The 23,894-nt window shown below is 50.2% G+C and overlaps 1 protein-coding gene across 3 annotated transcripts in view; it reads right to left on the bottom strand.

Moving 5' to 3' along the window:
- Window positions 1-23,894, bottom strand: part of ADAMTSL3 (ADAMTS like 3) — a 231,641-nt gene that overhangs the window by 194,979 nt on the left and 12,768 nt on the right. The window contains exons 1-2 of one of the 3 annotated variants that reach the window (XM_077317249.1): window positions 22,942-23,211; window positions 19,819-19,902 (exon numbers count right to left, since the gene is read on the bottom strand). In XM_077317249.1, coding sequence (XP_077173364.1) covers window positions 19,819-19,890 — 72 coding nt within the window. In that variant the 5' untranslated portion in view covers window positions 19,891-19,902; window positions 22,942-23,211. Of the gene's footprint in view, window positions 1-19,818; window positions 19,903-20,311; window positions 20,444-22,941; window positions 23,212-23,894 lie in introns of those variants that run through there. The other 2 variants (XM_077317251.1, XM_077317250.1) reach the window with 2 other exon arrangements.

Genomic DNA, 23,894 nt, shown 5'->3' with positions numbered 1-23,894 from the left:
GGTGAGTAGAAAGTCTTTTATTTTTTTTACAATTTTTTTGCACACACACACACACATATAGGGACGATGACTCAGAGTTTCCTTTTAATTTAAATTATTGAATGTTGTGTTACTGCAATTATTTGTATTCAGTTTCCTTCGGAGGGTTCCTTCTGCCCCCCCCCCCACACACACACCGTCCCCCCTCCCCACCCCAACCTACCTCAACGGTGATCTAATCTGAACCGACATCGTAACATGCTTTTCGTATATGAGGGTTTAAAGTTGGCCTCGAGGCCTGGAATCCCCATCCCTCCTTTGTGCACAGACTCCAGAGCGGCTGCAGCCAAACACCTGCTAGACTCTGAGCAGAATCCTGATTTTTTAAGAGGATTCCTGTTCCATAATAAAAGCACAGCGGAGAAAGGCGATGTGTGAGGCTCCCGAGGAATGGCTTTGCTTTTTCAAAGCTGCGGCCCTCCAGACGTCCATGGACTACAGTTCCCATGAGCCCCTGCCAGCATTCGCGAATGCTGGCAGGGGCTCATGGGAACTGTAGTCCATGGACGTCTGGAGGGCCGCAGGGCAGCCAGAAATTTGCGGGCGCGCCAATGTCACGGGCTCTGTTTTACTCTACGCGGCTCGTAAAACGTCTCCCGGCATTTGAAAGCAGGAACAGCAGAAAAACATCCCTTAAACTAACATCATAAAAACAGCTGCATAAATTTTTTAAATGCTACTAACATTAGCAAACAACCTCACACCAAGCCAGCGGGGACAATTAAGCCCGCAAAATAATTGAGTCGCCTCAACAATAACAATAGCAATAGCAATAGCAATAGCAATAGCAATAGCAATAGCAATAACAACAACAATAACAACAACAATAACAACAACAACAACAACAATAACAACAACAATAACAACAACAACAACAACAACAATCTTCACCTGGGTGCCACAAGGAGGGGACAGAGTCAAATGAAGAGGCACTATCTGCTAGGGTTGCCAACTCCAGACGGGGAAATTCCAGGAGATTTGAGGGCAAAACCTAGAGAGAGCGCTCAATAGGGATGGGATGCCAAGAAGGTGACCCTCCAAAGTTGCATTTCCTTCAGGAGAACTTCTGGAGAACAATTGTAAATCCAAGAAAACTCTTCCACCACCGCCACCACCGCATTAGAAATCCTATCCCCAGCTTCAGTCAGTTAAGTTTCAGTGTGAAGAATGGCACCTTCTAATTTGGCAAGCCAGGTTTGATTCCCCGCACCTCCACATACAGCCAGCTGGGTGACCTTGGGCTAGTCCCAGCCCTGTTAGAGCTGTTCTCACAGAGCAGTCCTGTCAGAGCTCTCTCAGCTCCGCCTCCCTCACAGGGTGTCTGTTGTGGGGAGAGGAAGGGAAGGCGACTGTAAGCTCCTTTGAGACTCCTTCAGGCAGTATAAAGCAGAGTATTAAAAACAACTCTTCTTCTTCTTGTCATGGGATGAGTAAAGCCGCATCATATACATCCTTCACAGGAACCAATCCTGCATAAAGGGAGCCAGTATATATACAATATAGTGGCCTCTGATGCACTGCGACAATTACACAGGGTAGCTATGGCTGGTCCAATCTCATCAGATCTTGGAAGCTAATTTGGAAAGGAGACCTCCAAGGAATACCAGGGTCATGGCAAAGAGGCAGGCCAAACCACCTCTAATCTCCTCTCGCCCTGAATCCTATGGAGTTCCCCTAATTTGGCTGTGACTTGATGTGGGAGGAGGGGGAGTTAGCATCGTGTGGGCCCCCTATTCACCACACTGCCCCCTTCAGCACTGAGAAATGCTTGTTTTGTGCGACCCCACCCAAGAGACACCCACGTTCATAGTCGGAATCAGAAGATTACCATATAAATAGCTCATGGTCTAGCACCAAGGTGTCTCAGATTCTTCTGAACTGAAATGAGACCACGCGCCAGTCTTCCTTTTGGGGTCTCTTGGGTTGGTTTTTATACCCCGCTTTTTACTGCCTGGAGGGGTCTTGCTCACCCCCCGCCCTCCCGCCCGCCCCCCGTACAGCACGTAAAATTATTTTCCAGGAATAAACAGGAACAAAACCCTTCACAAGGAGGTACGCAGCCAGTGAGCGATCTTCATCAAAACCAAAAACATTTTATACAGGCAATAAAACCCCACCCGGACAGTCCCGTATGAAGTCACAGGCATTCCGGACCGGCAAAAGCGCACACACCCACCAAATAAAAAGCACACCGTCCGTCCGGTGACTCTCAAAAGCCAAACCGACTTCATAAGCAGGTCAAGCACACCACTTGGCCCTGGACGCACCATTCTGCACAATTTGGGAGAACACAAGAGGGTGTTTATTTGGCAGGGTTGGGGGTGGGGGTGGCGTTTTTTGTTTTGCAAACGGAGCCTCGAGGTAAAACACACCATTCATTCTTAACAAGCGTGCTTCTCCTTTTTTTTTCCAAGTGATCAAGGAACAGAACGTCTCGCTCGCATTCATAAACTGTACATGCACACACACAAATCCATCCCCATCAGCGCTTGAAAGAACCCTGCACGTACATAAATCTCCAACGCAGTTACGGTCTACAGACACTAAATAATGTGCCTCATTAAAATAAATATTCACATACTTGCCCGGCCAACGTTTTGCTTGTCATAATTACGAAGCCGGGCCGAGGCAAGCACAGACGACTATTTGGACCGATTTCGGAGGAGTGGTAAAAAATTATGACGCCACTTTATTTTTCTTGCGCTGGATTCTCAGCTCGGTAGCCCAATCCTGCCCTCTTAAAAAAAAAGTTTTTGAAGATATTAAACTGACAGGAGGAGGAGGAGAAGGGCGAAGGGGAAGCCCTCAGGAAAAGAAATAGGTTTTATCATTTCCTTTGGTTAAAGATAACATATTGGGTTGAAGTTGGTATAAAATATCAAATAAGTTTTATAGACAGAGGATCTATTCATGGCCCCTTCCTCCAGGCAACACGTGCTGCAAATTATCCCGTTAAACGCTTAATCCTAATAAAGCTTCCATTTCATCCCGAACAATAAAGCTTGCGCAATGGTTGAAACAGGATTCCACGACGAAACTTAAGGAAGAGGAATAAAAAATAATTAAGTCGCTAAAACGGCTACATTAATTGGACACCAGGGATGTGAAATTAGGCAGCCCAGGTTTACCACGGTGGTTCAAAGCCAACGAAAGGATGCAGCTTCTGCAAGAGTTGGCAAATCTATTTTCCGATTGGAAACACCAAACGATGCTCCTTCTTGACTGTTTATGCACTGGGAACTTCACTACCCTAGCTCTTGTGCAGGAGCACAAATCGGGGGTGGATGAGACACACCAGGCCAAATGCTCCCCCATGAGGATGCAGGAAGAGGTGGGGCAACCTGCTATGACGAAAACTCCAGCCTGTAGCCCACCATGAAACCTCCAGTGCATAAACGGTCCTTGCGGTGCACACATCCCTTAAACAGGACACTCATTGGACAGGGGTTTGTTCTATTAGACTAGTCTAGAATTCCTTCAAGCATAAGGTGTCCTTGGGTAGTCTTTATATGGGGAAACAGGAAGGGTTTCTTCTCTGAAGCTTTGAAGAGCTCACCTACGAAGGCCTGATGAATGGGGGCTAGTCTGGCCTACACAAATTGTATCCCTGGCCTTTGTCCCTTTCATTCTTTCTCCATCAGATAGTCAGAGAATGGTCTGACAAATCCCACTGCTTCTTAAGTGCCATGTGCTGATACAATAGGGCCAATTAACGGGAGCAGAGCAGTCGCATAACTCCACTGCCTTCTCTATTCTCTGCAGACATCCCAATTAAAGAGCCAAATGAGAAACAATTTCGCTTTTGCAGCAGAATGTCCCAGTCTTGCTGTCCTACAAGGTCTCCCTAATTGTGCCAAACCGCAGGCAGGGTCAGCGAACTACTACAGTGGCAGAACTCGATTGTTTGGTGTGTGGAATGAGGACCATGGCAGCCAAGCATCACGGGGGTCTAGAAGTTCAACCTTCTTTTATTATTTGGGAGACTGTATGTAAGGAGGGCTTGCAGTTTGAGCCAGGCCCCTAGAAACGAACAAATCCTTCCTTGTGATTCCATGTAACTTCAATGGAATGATCTCTAAATTCTATATGATAAGATAAAAAAGGGAGATTTCTCCTTATCCCCTTCGTTCATGTATCAAAGTCACCAAGCCACCCATCCCAACACTGACCACTTAGAATCATAGAGTTGGAAGGGGCCACACAGGCCATCTAGTCTAACCCCCTGCTCAATGCAGGATCAGCCCTAAGCATCCTAAAGCATCCAAGAAAAGTGTGTATCCAACCTTTGCTTGAAGACTGCCAGTGAGGGGGAGCTCACCACCTCCTTAGGCAGCCTATTCCACTGCTGAACTACTCTGACTGTGATAATTGTTTTCCTGATATTCTCACCACACTGAATGCTGAATGCAGACCTCAAATTTGCGCCTGGCGTTCTGCTTTTGTGGTTTTGCCTGCATTTTGCACTTCCGTTGGGAGAGTGGGCGTTCCCACTTCCTGCCTTGCAACCTTTTTTTAAAACACTGAGCATGTGCAATAAGATAATTGCATCTGAGCATTATCAAAACAGGAAAATCCCCCCTGGACCTCCCAAATGGGTTAGAGTTAATGAATTTATAATTTTTTTATTTGTTGAATATTTCTCAGGCGACATGACCATATATGGCCAGGTCGATCTAACCCCCACCCCTCCCAAAATGGCAGGGAGGGGGTGGGGACCCCGGGCGGGCATATAAACAGCTTCCGGGGTTTCTCGAAGCCTGAAGGATGGTTCCAGGGGTTTCTCAGTGGCGAAAAAGTTGAAAGAGGCTGGCTTAAATGAAAAGAACTTTTCTCATGTACAATAGTGCTCATGGCTTGAAGCAAACATTTACTCGTAGGACTGCCCAAGTGGCTACTTCTAAGTCTGTCTTCTGGCCTGTTGAGAAGGGAAAAATTAGTTTGAAGGCCATAAAACAGGGGTAGTCAAACTGCGGCCCTCCAATTGTCCATGGACTACAATTCCCATGAGCCCCTGCCAGCGAACGCTGGCAGGGGCTCATGGGAATTGTAGTCTGTGGACATCTGGAGGGCCACAGTTTGACTACCCCTGCCATAAAAATTAGCAACAGGGATTCCAAGGCACAGGACCGACTTTTTCCTCTACTTTGACATCCAACAAGAGTGCCTGGACACGCCAAAGAGAGCCGGCCTTCCTCCTTGCAAATAACCTGTCATAGCTCATGAGACGCCGAAATCCAAATACCCAGACAGCTAAACTCTGTCACCCTGAAGCACAAGTCCTCATCCTGACCCTCATGCGCCTAAGGGGAAGCTGTTTTGACAGGCGCCAAAAGGTAGCAGCTCTTGCGCCTGGGGGGGGGGTTCTTCTCCTTCAGCACCTCCAATCAACGCGCCAGACTTGTCCAAGAGATCTTTGTTCTATTGCGGCGGATAAGAGAATGTCCACCATCCAGGTGCTTGCTGGGCCACATGTCAGGTAAGAACAATGCAGCACAGACTTCAGCTGTGTCCTCGTTCTTGGCCAAGGCAGAGCTGAGAGTTGTGTGAGTGCCATTCACATCAGGGTTGTGTTTTTTAAGGGGGGGATTCACTACACCCCACTACACCCCACTCCAGCTAGGAAGCACCCTTTTGCATGGCTAATTCTTATTATTATCACGATGGAGATCCACCTTACTTAAGCTGACCATCTGTCCCGCCTTTGGCAGGGCAGTCCCGCCTTTGGGGCATTTGCCCCGTGTCCCACGGCGTTCACATTAAAAACAAATTAAATTTTAAAAAATTATTATTTTTTGCCCTCGTGGCAGGCAGCCCACTAGGCAGCCCATGCTCAGGAGGCCCCCACACAGGCACCTGGGCTCCAAGGTGGGGCTTCCCGGCCAGCTCTGCTGCCGCCTTTTCCTCCAGGCCTCCCTGCCTCCTCCAGGACCAGGCTTTGAGTCTTCCCTTGACCCAGGCTGCCGCCACCCTAAGGCCCATCGGAGAGGGAGGGGGGGAGGGGGGACGGGGAAGGGGAGGGGGGAGGGGGAGGGCCCCCCCTCCACCCCTGCCACCTTGCCGCCACCCTTCTAAGTGTCGGGGGGAGGGAGGACGGGGGGGGGAGGGCTTGCCTGCTGTCGCCACCAAGACGGCGGTGCGTCCCACCTTGCAAGGCCAAATATCTGGTCACCTTAACCTTACTCCTCACTGTCTGTTTCATGCTCAGCCTTTCCTGATGTTATATACTACGGAGCATCAGAGGGAGCATGTGGGCCACTACAGAAATACTCCCAGCTCCCTTTCCAGCACGTCCTTTCCAAACACGCATGCACCCACTGCACCCACCCACAATTCACCACTGTTCTGTCACAAGAGCTCCCCCAGGACTAAGAGCTGCAAGTAGCCATCTACGTCCAGATCTCCGTTCGTTCCACAGCTGGGCCTCGCTGAGTATTGTCGATGAGGTAAAAATTCAAGCCTTCAAAGCAATATTTTAAAGTACAGGTTCGTGGCAAAGGGCCCCGGGCTATTATTTTATTTTGGGTTTCCATTTTCCGCTTCCGCCCCCCTCTCCCCGAAAGAGAGATTGCACATGATTCGTTCTGATGCTTCCCTGTGTACCTTCGGCCAAGAGATACAGTTTGGAGCACCTGATAAAACGTTCTTCAGCGACACGCAATAAAAACCGACGTCAGCGAATGGAAACCATTTCCAATTTTGCAAAGACTTCGACGCAGCAGGCAAAATTATCTTTCTGGGTATTTTTCATCTTCCCCGTCTGCAAGAAAGGCGGGTGAGGGGAAAACAGTTTCTCAGGGCGGGGGGGGGGGGTGAACGTGAGCAGAAGTGGAAGCAGCTTTAGATACCTTCTGTTCTGTTTCATGCACATCAGATAAAAATGATTCCCACCACGGGGAGAAGAGACAGGATGAGGTAGTCGCCAGTAAAAATTCATGTGGATCCACCTCAGAACAAGCAGGGTTAGCAACGGAAAGCAGTCCGGCTTCTGCAGTTTACCACAGTGGCCGTTTCGTCAGCATAATAAAAAACACACAAGCAACAAATATTACACCGTGGTCTGGACGTCTTTCCGCCTACGCACATTCTCACAGGAGTTGAGCGCTGAGCCAATGACCGGCTTTGGGAAGCACCGTTTCAACTTGCTCAGAGCTGACAGACTGAAGGAAGCATCTGGTAAGATAACGCGGACGAGCCGTGATTTACCAAAGCTGAACAAGAGCTGAAGAGAGTCACTGCGCTATCCTGTGGGGCTCAAGGGTAGCTTTAACAGGAACCACATTTTGGAACGACACACGCTCTACGTTGCTTCTCAAACCATCCAAACATCTGGCCCTCACCTGGTTAGAACTGTACAACTTACGGCCCACGCTCGGACAGCTGCAGTCCAAGAACTGCAGGTGGTCACTTGGCCCACCGCTGAGGTCTTTGGACACCCAGACCAAGCATAAAGGCATCAGGTAGTTGAGGTACAGGGGCCTTCAAGAGGGTCTCCCAGGCACATCTGTGGAGAAGACAAGTTCCCCACCCACGCTAGGCCCAGGCTAATGGGCAGGATCCAGGAAGGCTCCCAAAACACAGTGCAGAGTGAGGGCCTCAACCTTCTCACATGAGGATGATATTAGGCAGGGGTAGTCAACCTGTGGCCCTCCAGATGTCCATGGACTACAATTCCCAGGAGCCCCTGCCAGCAAACGCTGGCAGGGGCTCCTGGGAATTGTAGTCCATGGACATCTGGAGGGCCACAGGTTGACTACCCCTGATATTAGGCATTCAGTCGTGTCCAACCCTTGCAAAACTATGGCCGAACTGTTTCCATGATTTTTCAATCTTGCACTGCTTCTTTTAGTTGTATAATGCTCTGGCCAGTGTCCATTTTGATCCTATCTAACGACGATGTCCTTTTCCTTTACCGCTGACCAGTCCTACAATAATTACTCCCTCCATTGAGTTGAATCGCGTGATACAGCCAAAGTAACCAAGCCGGTGTTTCGTGATTTTGCCGACCAGTGATGTATCAGACTTTATGTGCTGTCGTATTTTCTTTGTTTGTGATTTTTGCTGTCCGCGGAACCCGCAGAAGTCTTCTCCAACGCCGGAGTTCAAACTAATCAACTCTTCCTCCTGTCTGATTACTTCATCGTCCAACTTTCACAGCCCTAAGTGACCTACTGGAAATACGATCGATCGAATCAGGTTTATGTCTTTGCTTTTCCATGTTTGGTTCAAGCTTAGCATTGCTGAGTGACCCAGGGCAATCCGGCATTTAATTTCCATACTGCAACCACCACCCTGATCCATTCCTGACCCAAGTAAAATGGATTTAATGGGTTTTAATGGGTTTAAACTACAACGATATAGGCTAGATATCAGGAAAAAATTTCACAGTCAGAGTAGTTCAGCAGTGGAATAGGCTGCTTAAGGAGGTGGTGAGCTCCCCCTCACTGGCAGTCTTCAAGCCAAGGTTGGATGCACACTTTTCTTGGATGCTTTAGGATGCTTTGGGCTGGTCCTGCGTTGAGCAGGGGGTTGGACTAGATGGCCTCTATGGCCCCTTCCAACTCTATGATTCTTCTCACATACAGAACCACAACTGTGCCAGTCCTGAGTAACCGCTAGAAACACAAGTTGTATAACTGCACAGTGTTCAGCTTGTGAAGACATTTTTTAAATTTACTGGACTTTAGTGATACGTGTCCCCGGCTACTTTTTATTTAACACTGTGAGGATGCAAGAGGTGTTTGTTGATTTTTTAAAATGTTTTGTGCTATTATTGTTACTATATGCCGAGGGAAAGAGGGGAGGGGGGGTTGAGCCAGACCCAAATTTTCAAAATATATTATCCTGCCCGGAAAGGGATGACCACATCATAGGTTCACCTGTGGAACCCATCTGATAAACCTAACAAAAGCATAAAGCAGAGACAATTCCCCACCCCCTCCCCTGCATTCACAACATGTTTGGTACGTTAACACATAGACACAAAGCACAGACAGAGTCTAAATAACTTTAAAGTTTGTGATTTATAAACAGAGTAAGCGAACAGGATGTTTGAAAGCCCCACGGGATTCACAACACTAACAAAATACATTCTCCCCGTAATCTAATTGCACTCTTATTTTCAGGACGATTCCCACTGGAGATGTAAATATGCATGAAAGCCAACTTGCAGTATTGAAAATGCATTTACGGCTTCCTTTCTGCAAAATGCTCTCTGCAGCAGCACAAGGCGAAGCCAAGGATTCTGGGGGCATCTCAAGACAGGGCTGGGACAGACGGCCGCATCATTATCCCAATTAACAAGGTCAGTTGGAGGTAAAGCGAGGGCAGGTTCCTCATCAAACACAGCCTTTCTTGACTTCTTTACCATTGAGAAACCCCTTGAACATTCTTCAGGCTTCGAGAAGCCAACTCTTCTTCTGGAATCATAGAGTTGGAAGGGGCCAGACAGGCCGTCTAGTCCAACCCCCTGCTCAGGGCAGGATCAGACTAAAGGGGCCTTTCTCAGCTTTGTTACTGTTGAGAACTCCCTGAACCATTCTTCAAGCTTCGAGAAACCACAGAAGGGCCGCGAACATGCAGAAGCAGAGCTGCTTCCCACCCCCTCCAGGCCCATCACTGGCCATTTGGGGAGGGGTTGGTGGTTCAACATGACCATGTATGGTCATATCACCCACTAAATGTTGACCAAACATGACCATATATGATGATATCACCCGCTAAATGTTGACCAAACATGACCATATATGATGATATCACCCGCTAAATGTTGACCAAACATGACTATATATGGTCATATCACCCGCTAAATGTTGACCAAACATGACCATATATGGTCATATCACCCGCTAAATGTTGACCAAACATGACTATATATGGTCATATCACCCGCTAAATGTTGACCAAACATGACCATATATGGTCATATCACCTGCTAAATGTTGGCCAAACATGACCATATATGGTCATATCACCCGCTAAATGTTGACCAAACATGACTATATATGGTCATATCACCCGCTAAATGTTGACCAAACATGACCATATATGGTCATATCACCCGCCAAATGTTGATCAAACATGACCATATATGGTCATATCACCCGCTAAATGTTGATCAAATTTTTAAAATATATTTAAAATTCATTCACTCCCACCCACTCAGGAAACCCTTCCAGGGTCTTCCAGAAGCCCCAGGGTCGCACGAAACTTTGGTTGAGAAAGCTTGGTATAAACATTAAACAAAGTCTGACCCCCCATAGTTCTCCTAGCAACCCCCCCCCCACAAAAAAAATCCCTTAAATATTAATGTTCTAGACAGGAGTGTGTGAAATACCAGGAAACCAGGCAGCAGGGCCTGTGGACGGAAGACACGCCCCCCCTCCCCCAAACAGGGTTATAACAACAAGGAAGTCAACTTGGAAAGCTGCTATTTTCTCCGGGACAAGGGAGCTCTGCATTCTGTTATAATTCCAGAAGAAAGACAGGCCCTGACCTGTATGAGGACAATCCTCAGCAACACTCACTACCCTGTCACATAAGTAGCTCCTGTTTCCCCTGTTTCCCCCTGTTTTTATGCCACCGATGTATCCACCCCCGGGTGTTACCCTGTGGTGTTATTGATTTCACCCAGCAGAGACACTCCATCTAGCACAGCCTTTCCCAAACTTTTGACCACAGAAGAGCCCCTGAAATAATTCTTCTGGCTTCCAGGCACCCCAGAAGTGGTGTCAGCCGGCCACGCATCCCGGCCACACACCCCGGAAGTGGCATGTCATCAGAAGTGACATCACCACCCATGTTAACAGGTAGGCTTGAGGAGAGCTGAGGAGGGGGGGGGACAGGAGGCGGTAAGGCGGGAGTAGGCACGCAGGCTCTAACCCCCTCCCAGGTACAGAAACCACGAGAGAACACACTTTGAGCCTCCTTCGGGTAGAGAAAAGCCGGATATAAGAACCAAGTGGCATATAAGAACCAAGGACGTAGATAAAATTGAAAGGGTACGGAGGAGAGCGACGAGGATGATCTGGGGCCAAGGGACCAAGCCCTATGAAGATAGGTTGAGGGACTTGGGAATGTTCAGCCTGGAGAAAAGGAGGTTGAGAGGGGACATGATAGCCCTCTTTAAGTATTTGAAAGGTTGTCACTTGGAGGAGTGCAGGATGCTGTTTCCGTTGGCTGCAGAGGAAAGGACACGCAGTAATGGGTTTAAACTTCAAGTACAACGATATAGGCTAGATATCAGGAAAAAAATCTTCACAGTCAGAGTAGTTCAGTAGTGGAATAGGCTGCCTAAGGAGGTGGTGAGCTCCCCCTCACTGGCAGTCTTCAAGCAAAGGTTGGATGCACACTTTTCTTGGATGCTTTAGGATGCTTTGGGCTGATCCTGCGTTGAGCAGGGGGTTGGACTAGATAGCCTGTGTGGCCCCTTCCAACTCTATAGTTCTATGATTCTTCTTCATGCTTGGAAGAGGGGAAGGGAGCAACGAAAGCAGTTAGTTCCTTATCTTATGTCAAGTCAAATGAAACTTTATTGTACCAGTTTATGGGCCATCCAATACCCAATAAGATTGTTCAGTGCCCTATGTTGTGGCCAAGTCCACTAGGACAGGAGGGGAAAGGCCGCGGACCCCCTCCGGAGCTCCTGAGGATCCCTGGGGGTCCATGGCCCCCTGGTTGGGAATCCCTGGTCTAGCATGCAAAGTTTGACGAAGAGGCCAGCGGGAAGAGGACGGAGCAGCAAATGGACTATATACACTTTCAAACCTTGCAGGACTGGGTGCCCAAGTCAGAGAAGAGGCACTAGCCCAGTTTTAAAAATAGACACACCGCTGTATTTGTTACACAGATGGCAAACCTGCCGATCACGCTTAACTGTCTGCAGCTGCAGAGGAGTGTTTCACCCGCAACTGAGCCATGCAACGGAAGAGAACGAAAACCAGTTGCCCAGACGGAGCCCGGGAAAATCCATTTCAGTGCATCCGAGGGGGGGTGTTATTCCCATTAGCCTCTCACCCCTTCGCGGCGAAGAGCATGACCCAGACAATTCACAACACAAGCAAAAATAAGCACTTCAAAAAAACCAGAACAATAATAGCCTTTTTGGAAGCCGGCTGGTTTCACATGGAATCCGCCAAGAGGGACGGAGGCCAACAGCTCTGCAATCTTGCAAAGGCATCTGTAAGTGCGAGCCAGGAAATATTTACTGCTGAACAGAGGCCCGGGAGGACACCTTGCCATATACCTTGGTGTACCCACGTCGAGCTGTTATGATGTCACTCCAGCCCTTCTCTGCATTAGAGCAATAAAACACAACAAGTGTGCAGGCATCGCGCCACATGTGCAAAAGGTTGCCATTCAGGAAGGTGCCTTCTGTTAGGATTTGGGGACTTGGCTTGGTCCCGAGTCCATCCAGAAAAGCAGAGCTGCAGGCTAACCGGGCATTTTGAAGGTATGCAGTTATTAGTTGCACAGATCCCGACTCACAATACTTTGAGGTTTAAAAGAGATAGACTCTTTACTGGAAAGATTAGACATGAAAATATATCATATTCATCTGCTTCAGTCTCCTTACTGAAGCAGAGTACAAAAGCGTAAAGAGTAGCTACAAAAGCAGCACATTGCAAGCCTCTATGGCTGCGCTGCAAGCAGACTACATGCCCACACATCAGCAGATGGAGAGTGCAGAGAGCCTAAAGGAGTCTGCTCCTTGCTTCAACACACAGAGAGAAAGAAGAAAGAGGAAGTGGGCAGAAGCCTACTTAAAACAAAGGAATCCCCAGGACATGTGCTTGGGGGTTTTCCACCTGTGACCACTTAATACAGCTTAACAACAAGGCTGACTTCACCAAATTACTTGCTGATTGCAACTCCAACAAAATCTCCGACAATATTCTCAAGAAGGGGGGAGTCTTATCCCTTTGATTTACACTCAGCTGCAGTATCTGAAATCAGGCTCCCTGGTTTGTTCTTAGTTTTTTACAGGGCAAAAATTATGTATCTCCTAAAAGCACTTCTTTCATCCTTTAAGGTTCTAACCCAGTGAAGAGACGTCTAACTGCAAAAGAACAAGCAGAGGCTGGAGGGTTAAATTCCCTCTCTCCCCTCCCTGCATGGCCCAGAGGCAGCTGAGGCTGCACTGCCAGCAGTTCACATTTTGGCTAAACTTTGTCTGATCTGGTGGAGCCTGGAGGAAACAGGAAAAGGGGGAGACCAGCCAGGAGTCCAGGCAGAACTACACAACGGCTATTGGTCACATGAAACAGCCCCTTGGCAGCTTCACTCTGGACCATCCTTACAGATATATGTGCTGCTTAACAGAAAACCCAATAGCCCACTTTGGTTTCCAGCCTCCAGGTGGGGCCTGGAGATCTCCTGGAAACACACGAGAGATCCAGACCACAGAAGTCAAGTTTCCCTTGAGCAAATGTTTGCTTTATCAGACAGCATTGCATCATATCCTGCTGAAGTCTGGCCCCTTCTTCCCCAAAACTTACCCCTCCCAGACGACACCTGAAAAATCTCCAAGAATAACCCAACTCTACTTTATCCTTCCCCTGCAAGGATCGCTGCCTTGCTGTGGCAAATGGGCTTGTGTAGCTCAGTGACGTTAAGCGGTGCACAATTTGTTGTGCTCCTTACAATCAAAGGCTTTAGCATAGTCAATCATAGAATCATAGAGTTGGAAGGGGCCATACAGGCCATCTAGTCCAACCCCCTGCTCAACGCAGGATCAGCCCAAAGCTGATGAAACTTCCATGAGCACAACATCTGGACCAATGTGAGAATCAGATAAGGAAAAGTGGGAACCTGTCTGGGGAAGACAAACAAAAAGAAACAGCCCTGGCTATTGGTCCAAACCAAAAGAACGGATCTGACGCAGCACAGAAAGGGTTCTGGGGGAATCCCAAGCAATCTGGGCTTTGGGTGTCCACAAAATGGCGGTGTGTTACCGAGCCCACACTGGACCCTAGACTGTGTGTGGCCAGAGGGAGGCAGAGAAATATGAACTGACCAATCCAGCTGCTAAACCAGCCTGCTACGAAGCCAACTAAATCAATCCAGCAATCTCCAGATCTGAAGGACCCCACTTATAACACTGCGAGTGCCAGGAAATGCGGGAATTAAAAAATTACGGTGCGCTGAGCAAGAAAGCCACAGGGCGTGCCGCCGTAGCACAGAACTCTGGCCTCTGCTGTTGTGCAGTTTGCAAGGAGCGCGCTATGTCATGACAGGAGAAAGCATCCTAAATCACTCCTCTTAACCGTCCAGATTTCTGGCGCGGCAAAGAGAAGTACAGCATAATTTCCGCCCATAAACAAACGCTCCACTTACTGAGCCCTATAAAGCGGCGTTATTAAACAACGGGGATCGCCCACACTGACGGCAATCGTAACGGTTAGTGTGTAGCGGCAACGGGGTAATTGCAGCCTTCAGAGGGCTTTGAACACCATTTTAAAGTTCAGATGGGCCAGTTCCTAGCAGACAGGAAGCAGGACAAACTGACAATTCCTGGAAACCGGATCCTTCCAGAGGCAGATTTTCAAATATCGCTTTAATATCCTTTCCGTTACCAAAAATCCAATCGAAAACAGATACTGCTTTTCAGGCTGTGTGAAATGTTCCTTTTACAAGTGTTAATATGACACACACGCACGCATATTAAAACACTTAATCCCATCTTACCTTGCGGTTCAAGGCAGCTTATCATAATAGCGGGGGGGGGGGGGGGAGGAAACATCTCCAGTTAAAACCAAACTAAAATGAACCCCAAATCCCTCTGTTTCACCCCCCCTTAAAAGATGCCTGCCATTCAAACCCCTTCAAAAGCCCTAACACAGAGGTAGTCAACCTGTGGTCCTCCAGATGTCCATGGACTACATTAGCTGGCAGGGGCTCATGGGAATTGTAGTCCATGAACATCTGGAGGACCAGAGGTTGACTACTCCTGCTCTACGCCTTTTCACGGCATTTGGCTCTTGGGAATTGTAGTCCATGGACATCTGGAGGACCACAGGTTGACTACTCCTGCTCTACGCCTTTTCACGGCATTTGGCTCATGGGAATTGTAGTCCATGGACATCTGGAGGACCACAGGTTGACTACTCCTGCTCTACGCCTTTTCACGGCATTTGGCTCATGGGAATTGTAGTCCATGGACATCTGGAGGACCACAGGTTGACTACCCCTGCTCTATGGCTTTTCACGGCATTTGGCTCATGGGAATTGTAGTCCATGGACATCTGGAAGACCACAGGTTGACTACCCCTGCTCTATGGCTTTTCACGGCATTTGGCTCATGGGAATTGTAGTCCATGGACATCTGGAAGACCACAGGTTGACTACCCCTGCCCTAACAAACAGGCAGGCCTAGGTGTGCCTTCTAAGAATCTCCAAGGAAGCATCACCTTTGCAGGGAGGCCATTTCACTGAGCCAGGTAGGAAAGGCCTGGGCCCTGGAAGACACCAGACAGACCACACAAAATGGTAGGATAGTCAACACCTCTCTGTCTGATTGCCACAGCTAGTGCACAGGGACACAGAAGAAGAGGAGTTGGTTTTTATACGCCGCTTTTCACAGCCCGGAGGAGTCTCAAAGCAGCTTACAATCGCCCTCCCTTCCTCTCCCCACAACAGACACACCTGTAAAGGCAGGTGAGGCTAAGAGAGCTCTGAAAAGACTCCTCTGTGGCAACAGCACTATCAGGACTGTGACTAGCCCAAGGTCACCCAGCTGGCTGCATGTGGAGGGGCAGGGAATCGAGATGGTCCTTCAAGGTTTAAATGAATTTCCTTTTGCACAACGCGTGTACATTTGTTAGTGTCACAAAATCAATCAGTCTTGGGGTTTTTTTTTACTGTAATCAGTATTGTCTGTCTCTCTAGGGTTTCAGAGAACTGCCATGCCCATTGTTGGCAGTGCTACGTTCCTCATTACTTACACATATGAAATTTTAGCTGGGGGTGGGAGAAGGTTTCCAGTGTTCTGCAGACAAGAGGCCTGAGTTACCAGCCAAGGGGAGGGAGAATCCTTGTGGCTAAGTGTGGAATGTGAATGAGCGGTTATTAAAGTGGATCTGTGTACAGCACAATTTTCACAAGGGATGGCTACAATGATCCAGCCCCAATTCCCTCACTCAGATGCAAGATTTTCCCTCCATCCCCCCCCCCACTTCCTTTCTAGCTGAGCAGTCCCTTTGTCTATTTTCTTCTTTTCTGAAGATCTACGGCTGTCTCATCCTGTCACTTAATTGTATTTCGCTGCTGGTTCAGTGCAGGAACTTGAGGGAAGAGACAAGATCACCTCTTTAATGTCTGAAAATGGCACACAAGAGGCATTAGAATGTTCAAAAATAAACAAGATTTTATTCAATGGAGAGGGGGAAAGGTCAAGTGAAATTAGGGGTAAAGTGTTTGAGGTTAATCAAATATAACTCTGAGGTCACTTAAATCACAAAGACTCTAGATCAGGGGTAGTCAACCTGTGGTCCTCCAGATGTCCATGGACTACAATTCCCATGAGCCCCTGCCAGAATTTGCTCATGGGAATTGTAGTCCATGGACATCTAGAGGACCACAGGTTGACTACCCCTGCTCTAGATCATACATTTCCAGCCCATGGGAGTTTTAAAAGTTTTCACAAAGTCTTTGATTCTTAGAGATTGAGAGGCTTTGGTTTCAGTGTCTAAACATTCTAGTCCACTTTCTTCGCTTTTACTGACTCTTTAGGTTTCAGAAGACAGGGATATACTACCAAGCACACAAATTTCTTCTCAAAACATACCAGGGATCACTCCACTCTTTAAAGCTATCTCTCTTATCAAGTGAGCTGGGAATTTCTTCTCACTAACTAGATCTACCTCTTTTCCTAGCCTGAAGGGGTTACTCCTCCTTGCCTACCTTCACCGAACCTCCCACTCCTCCTTGCCTACCTTCTCAGTACTCAGACAGTATGAAACTATTTTCAATCACAGCTAAACTTTCCTCAGTCAGAGTTAAATTTCCACAGTCAGGGCTAAACTCAAACTGAGTTCCCAAGTCTCCCTCTGCTCAACTGATGCTAACCAGTCAAATTCCTTTGAGCAGCACTTAACTCAAGTCTCTCTGGCTCTGTGAGGCATTAACCGTTCACAATCCATTACATGTGAATACAGCACTTCTGAGCTTTTGAAGGGCAATCCGTCGCAATGGTAAACTCTCCAAGGACAGTGCTCAGAGATATGCTCCAGTCAAAGCACACATCCATCTTGCAGGCACGCATGCAGCAAAACCTGTCACATTTTTATCATGCTTTGCTCTCCAAGGAGCTCAGGGTAGCTCACGCAGTTCTTCCTCCCTCACTTGACCCCCGCAACACTTTGAGAGGTAGGTTAAGCTCACACAGTGTACAACTGGGACCCTGCCACCCAGAGAGTTTCATGGCTCAGCAGGGATCTCCACAGCCCAACAAGTCAAGCTTTTGCTGCGGCCTTTGAAACAATTTGCTTGAGACCCAAAGAGCAGCAGGCTTACACTTTTCCAAACGATTGCAAAACACTTTGAAGTTCAGCAGGCCCTTACTGACTCTGTCAGCTCTCTCTTCATCCTTAGTGGCCTTAAACAATTTTATTTGACTGCATCATTTTTCAGGATCGTCTGACTATTTGGAGAAATCAGCCCTCGAAATAAAGCACAGCAGCACAAATGTTACAACTTTGAAAGAAAATGGTGCTTAAGAAATGATGTCCCGAAGCAAATTGTTTCCCGCTTTCCTGCTGTGCCCAGATTTGTTATTTCAAAATCAAAACATACAGGGGTGGCCAAACTGTGGCTCTTCAGATGTCCATGGACTACAATTCCCATGAGCCCCTGGGAGAAGCCTATAATCCAGGGGAAGCCAAACTGTGGCTCTCCAGATGTCCATGGACTACAATTCCCATGAGCCCCTGGGAGAAGCCTATAATCCAGGGGAAGCCAAACTGTAGTTCTCCAGATGTCCATGGACTACAATTCCCATGAGCCCCTGGGAGAAGCCTATAATCCAGGGGCAGCCAAACTGTAGTTCTCCAGATGTCAATGGACTACAATTCCCACGAGCCCCTGGGAGAAGCCTATAATCCAGGGGAAGCCAAACTGTAGTTCTCCAGATGTCCATGGACTACAATTCCCATGAGCCCCTGGGAGAAGCCTATAATCCAGGGGAAGCCAAACTGTAGTTCTCCAGATATCCATGGACTACAATTCTCATGAGCCCCTGGACGAAGCCTATAATTCAGGTGGGGCAAACTGTGGATCTGCAGGGGCACATGGGAATTGTAGTCCATGGACATCTGGAGAGCCACAGTTTGGCCGCCCCTGGCACAGAATATTTTAAATGCATCTATTAACACTGAATTCATCTATTAAAAGCATTGCTCTGCTCTCCACCAAACTAGGAGCAACAGCTGTTTGGTCCCAAGACCACTCATTTAAATAACTGCTATTAGTCACAGGGGAACTGCAGGAGCCTGGCTAAGCTTTGTGGTGATACTGTCATTGAGGAAACACGTCAACGATAACATCAAATATTTCACTGAATACATCTGGCAGATTCTTCCCTGAACATCCTTTCTTGGGGTGGGCAGCATTAATCTTGGCTTTCAAAAATCATGCCTCTGTGCAGACCTCAGATAAATTCCAAGGTAAAACGTCTGAGTCATAAAAGCCAGCACAACGCTCCGATAAATTCTGAAGTAAAGAAGTCTCCGTTGTCAAAATCAGGACAACCTCCAAACGCAAACCCTTCCCTTTCTCCTCGCTTGCCGTGTTCGATTTTACAATATTTATACAATAGAAAGGGAAAGCGGGCAAAGAAAGAGAGGGACCCTGCCAATTCTACCCCGGGCAGGGGATTTGGAGAGGGCCGCAGCCTTAAAAAAGCACCTGGTCTGTGCGCCCAACACATCTTCTGCCCACAAAATGGCTCGGCTATCAACCTTGGACCCATGTGCTGTGTGAGAAACGTGGTACAAAATCTAAGAATGGGAGCCAGTTTGGTGTAGTGGTTAGGAGTGCGGACTTCTAATCTGGCATGCCGGGTTCGATTCTGCGCTCCCCCACATGCAGCCAGCTGGGTGACCTTGGGCTCGCCACGGCACTGATAAAACTGTTCTGAGCAAGCAGTGAAATCAGGGCTCTCTCAGCCTCATCCACCCCACAGGGTGTCTGTTGTGGGAGAGGAAAGGGAAGGCTCATGGGAATTGTAGTCCGTTGACATCTGGAGCGCCGCAGTTTGGCCACCCCTGGTAAACGAGCCATCCTGATGTTCGTGGCAAAGATGTACTGGATCTGATTCAGTTCTGCCGCGGACCTTAGTTCTTCCAGGAGCTCGTCCCACCAGATCAGACCCAGTACATCTAGAGAAAAAGAACCCAGACCCCAGCAATATACAGAGTCCCCTCCTTCGCCAAAAAGACAAGAGAAAAATTAAGCAGAAAGTTGGTTGCTTCTCTGTTGTCTCACTTCACTTCTATACCGCCTTTCTCCTCCATGGGGACCCAGAGGAGCTTACATTCTCCTCTTCAGCTTCATTTTATCCTCACAACAACCCTAGAAGGTAGGCTAGGCCACGAGAGGGGACTGGCCGCAGGTCAGCCAGCCAGCTTCCATGGCAGAGCAGCGATTCGAACCGGAGTCTCCCAGATCCTCATCCGACACTGTCACTAGTCTGACAACACACAACCGAGCCCAAGGCCAGCTCAGCAGTTTCCCGGTTTGTCCCTGTATTAATCTGCGTTTGGCTGAGGCTGCAGGGCTCTTACCTACCTGTAGACGGGCACAGAGGGTGGCGAGGGTGAACCAGGTGATCTCCCAGGACAGCCCTGTGGGTTTGGCCATCTTCTTGCGCCTCTAAGAGAGAGAAAGAGAGAGAAAGAGAGAGAACAAAACAGTTGGGTGTTTTGTTTTTTTTACGCACAGCCACGGACCGAGTGGAGCACACCCCTGCCAGAATCGGAATGACTAAAGCAAACTGGGGGAAGAGGCCGCGCTGGGCTTTGGAAGGAGCACAAGCCAAACAGCCGAGGTTTGTGCTGGCCAGGAAAGCAGACCGGCCGAGAAAAACATGAGCACAGCACGGCGGCAGGGCGAGGGTGTTCCAATTGGGGCAAAAGGAGTGGGGAGCCGAAGGAAGCGGGCAGAAGGAGGAATAACTCCCCCTCCATCACCACCACCACCACCAACAACAACAACAACACTCATGGCCCGTTTATCAAAATCGGCAACCTCCCCCTACCCCTCCCGCTCTTACGGTACCTACCCCGGAGCCAAGGGGAAGGGAAAGCAAAGCGAATCCGTCGTGCCAAGCTATTTTAACACTTCGGCCTGCCTCCCAGCTCAAGAATCTAAGCCCAGGACGTCGGTGTCCATTTCCCGGGGCTTCCAGCCCATGTTGGCTGCCCCGCCACATGCCACAGGAGCAAGACTCCGTGCTTGCTCTGGAGGAGACCCATTGATCTCCAGTGAGACGGCGCCACACTTTTGCGGGCTGGCACCAGGGGCACTGCTTGCTGTTAAGGAGTCCGCGTCCGTTTATTTATTTGCGGTCGAGGAAACAATGCGAGGAATTTGTGGAGAAATAGAAGCTACCGGGCTTGACGGAGCGTGGAATGGATCTCCTTTGTTTTCCGTTTAAGCCTCTTTTTGGGGGGAACGGGACACCGTAGCAGCTATCCAGCTGGCAAGGGCCTTGGCGAGCAGATGGGCTCACGGATGCATTTCTCTGGCGGAGAAGGAGTCGCCTTTTCCGTGGGGGGCTGGCAGCGGGACGCTGCCTGGTTGTTTCAGCCTTCCCTTCGAGGGGCGCTTGCTTATGCCGGCATCCAGCCAGTGCAAAAGCACCTAAATCAGAGTTTTCCAACCAGGGTTTCCTTAGAACCAGGGGTTTCTTGACAGCCCTGGAAGGGTTTCCCGCAGGGGTGAGAGTTAATTGTTATTTTTTTTTAATTTGTTAAACATTTATTGGGTGATAGGACCATCTAGGGTCATGTCAACTCCCCCACCCACCCCGTCCCAAAGCGGCCAATGATGGGCCTGGAGGGGGTGGGAAGGGGAGGGGCCCCAAGTGGGCGTGTCCACAGTCAATGCCGGGGGCAGAGAGAAACACCTTGAAACACGACAACACTTATCACCGCAAAATGCTTTGCGGACTAGAACTCCCAGCCTCAGGTAATGAGCGGGGGCTCATGGGTTTTGTAGTCCACGGCCATCTAGAGAGCCAAAGTTTGGCCACACTTGCAGAGCCGCCCCTGCCACACCTTCTCTCTAGACCAGGGGTGGCCAAACTGTCTCTCTCCACGTGTCCGTGGACCACAGTTCCCATGAGCCCCGGCCAGCATGTGCTCATGGGAATTGTAGTCCACAGACATCTGGAAAGCCACCCCTGCTCAAGAGTGTCCCCACCCCCTGCCCCTCTCCTAGGCGAGGAGGACACGGCCTCTTTCCCACACCCCAGGGGTGGGGACCACCTTCTCCTTTCCACCTCCTCTGTCACTGGTGTTGATGTCTTGAGAGGCTGTAGCCATAGGCAGAGTTCCAAACACCTCCGACGCAATCGGTCCAGGAATCTCAACTCTGCCTCTAGGACTCCCCCACCCGACCTCCGAGCCGAGGGTGCCTCTTGTGATCTCCCCACACACACACACACACACACACATGCACACACACTCCGAAAGGTATAGTACAGCTGGAGCCAGGAATCAGGACAGGAAAGAAGATGAGGCATTTTTATACTCCGCTTTTCACTGCCCAAAGGAGTCTCCAAGCGGCTGACAATCGCCTTCCCTTCCTCGCCCCACAACAGGCCCTCTGTGCGTTAGGCGGGACCGAGAGCTCTGACAGAACTGCTCTGTGAGGACAGCTCTAACAGGACTGGGGCCAGCCCAAGGTCACCCAGCTGGCTGCATGGGGAGGAGCAGGGAATCAAACCCAGTGCTGCTCTTAACCATGACACCACCGTGGCTCATGGCCACATCAGGCCAAAGTCCTCGAAAGACTGGCCACGTCCAGGTCAGAATGAGCTCTTGGGGGGTCAGAGCCCATGGGGCGGAGATGGGACGAAGCAGGTCGTGATTTGGGAAAGCTGGCATGGAAATAAATGCCTAGTCTTTTAGGACACTCTGTAAGAGCTGGCAGTGCTCCCCGGGGGTTAAAAATTAACAAAAAACAAAATGCCTTCCCCAAGACAGAAGGCTAGCCAAACCCCTCTGCCCATGTGCAGAGTATCTTCTCAGTTCTGCAGTGGCTCCGCCCTTCCTGGAATCTATCCCAAGAAACAGGGAGACACAAGCCGCAGGGCCGCCCTCTGCACATGGGCAGAGAGAGACTGCTCCGTCTGCTGGCACCTCACCTGTGGCAGGGCGCCGACGGCCGCCCCTCCAGCGCCTCCCTCAGCCCCGCCGCTGCCCTCCAGGGGGGGAAACGGGCGCCCCGGACGCCGCTCGGCCACCTGCTCGCCGCTCGGGGCACCTGCCGGGGGCTCCGGCTCGCCTGCCTCCGGGAGCGTCGCGGCTGGACGGCCACATCCGAAGCGGGCGGACCTGCAGTGGGGGCTCCCGCCGAGCCTCCCGCCCTGATGGAGGAGGGGGGGACACCAAGGCTGCTGAAGCGCTGTTCGACGGCCGGGGTCCATTTGGACGACCCCCGCTCCCCTGCCCCCCCCTCCCGCCCCTCGGGCCAAGGGACCGCCGATTGCCGGAGCAGCCCCGAGCGAGACGACGGTGCGCAAACCCCCGCGCGACCCCCATTCAGCTCCCGGAGCTTCCAGCCTTCGCGCACACGTGGACGCCGCATTCACACGGGACACGCGTCCCACCGCCCGAAGCTTCAGCGCGCAACTCGGCAAGGGGGGGGGGGCTTACCTGCAGCAACTCGGCAGGGGGGGGGGCTTACCTGCAGCTCTCCGAATAGCAGCTCCTTGGCGCACCCCCCAAAAAAAGAAAAGCAAACGAAGGAGCGGCCGTCGGGGCGGCGCCTTGTCGTCTCCCGGGGCAGCGGAGGCGCGCCTGGGCCGGTTCTCCCGGGGCTGCCCGATCGGAGAGGCCGGAGACGGCTCGGGAGCGAGCGGCAGCGCCAGTGCCCGCGTCTCCCGGCCGCGCCGCCCGAGTTAGCCAGGCGCGTCAGGGAAGTCGGCCGGACCCCGCGGAGGGCTTGGCCGGGGGCGCCGCTTCCAATCCCCAACCTGTCGCTGGGAGCCGCGGCTCGGATGCCTGGGAAGCGAGCGCCCCCTCGCGGCCGCGGGCCGATCCGCAGCGGACCGGCCCGTCGCAAAATCCGGTTGCGCTTCGATCCCCCCCCCCCCACACACACACACACGCGTTGGCCTGTAACTCCGGGGTTAGGGGCGCCCCGGAGGTCCCCCTCGGGTTAAAGGTGGGGTGAGGACAAAGGGAGAAACTGTTTCTCGGCTTCACCGGGCAGCTGGCCACGGGAGTTTTGCAGAGCGGGATCTAGGAATGGGAAGGAGACAGTAAGCCGTTTTGAGCCTCCTTCGGGTAGGGAAAAGTGGCATATAAGAACCAACTCTTCTTCTTCTTCTTCAAGGGGGTCTGGAGTGACCCCGGGGTCCAAACGGGACCCCAGCAAGGGGCAAAGAAGGGGAGATAGAGATTCCTCACACGTCTTTTGGGAAATTAATTTTTAAAAATTAAACAAGGTGTTAGGCGTAGTGGGGAGACAAAAGAGGGGGATCTGAGAGAGATGCGCTTCTCTTTAGACTAAAATGCACCCCAGGAAAACAGAGAAAACCTATACCTTTTGTATAGCTGCAGGAGAGCAGGCAACTTCTGGATGTGCCTCGGACCTTTGCAGAGATCAGCAGCTGGCTGGCCGTCAAACTTGGCCCT

This window comes from Paroedura picta, chromosome 18 (assembly GCF_049243985.1).
Source record: "Paroedura picta isolate Pp20150507F chromosome 18, Ppicta_v3.0, whole genome shotgun sequence".
Lineage (NCBI taxonomy): Eukaryota > Metazoa > Chordata > Lepidosauria > Squamata > Gekkonidae > Paroedura > Paroedura picta.
This window is presented reverse-complemented; position numbering and strand designations above follow the sequence as displayed.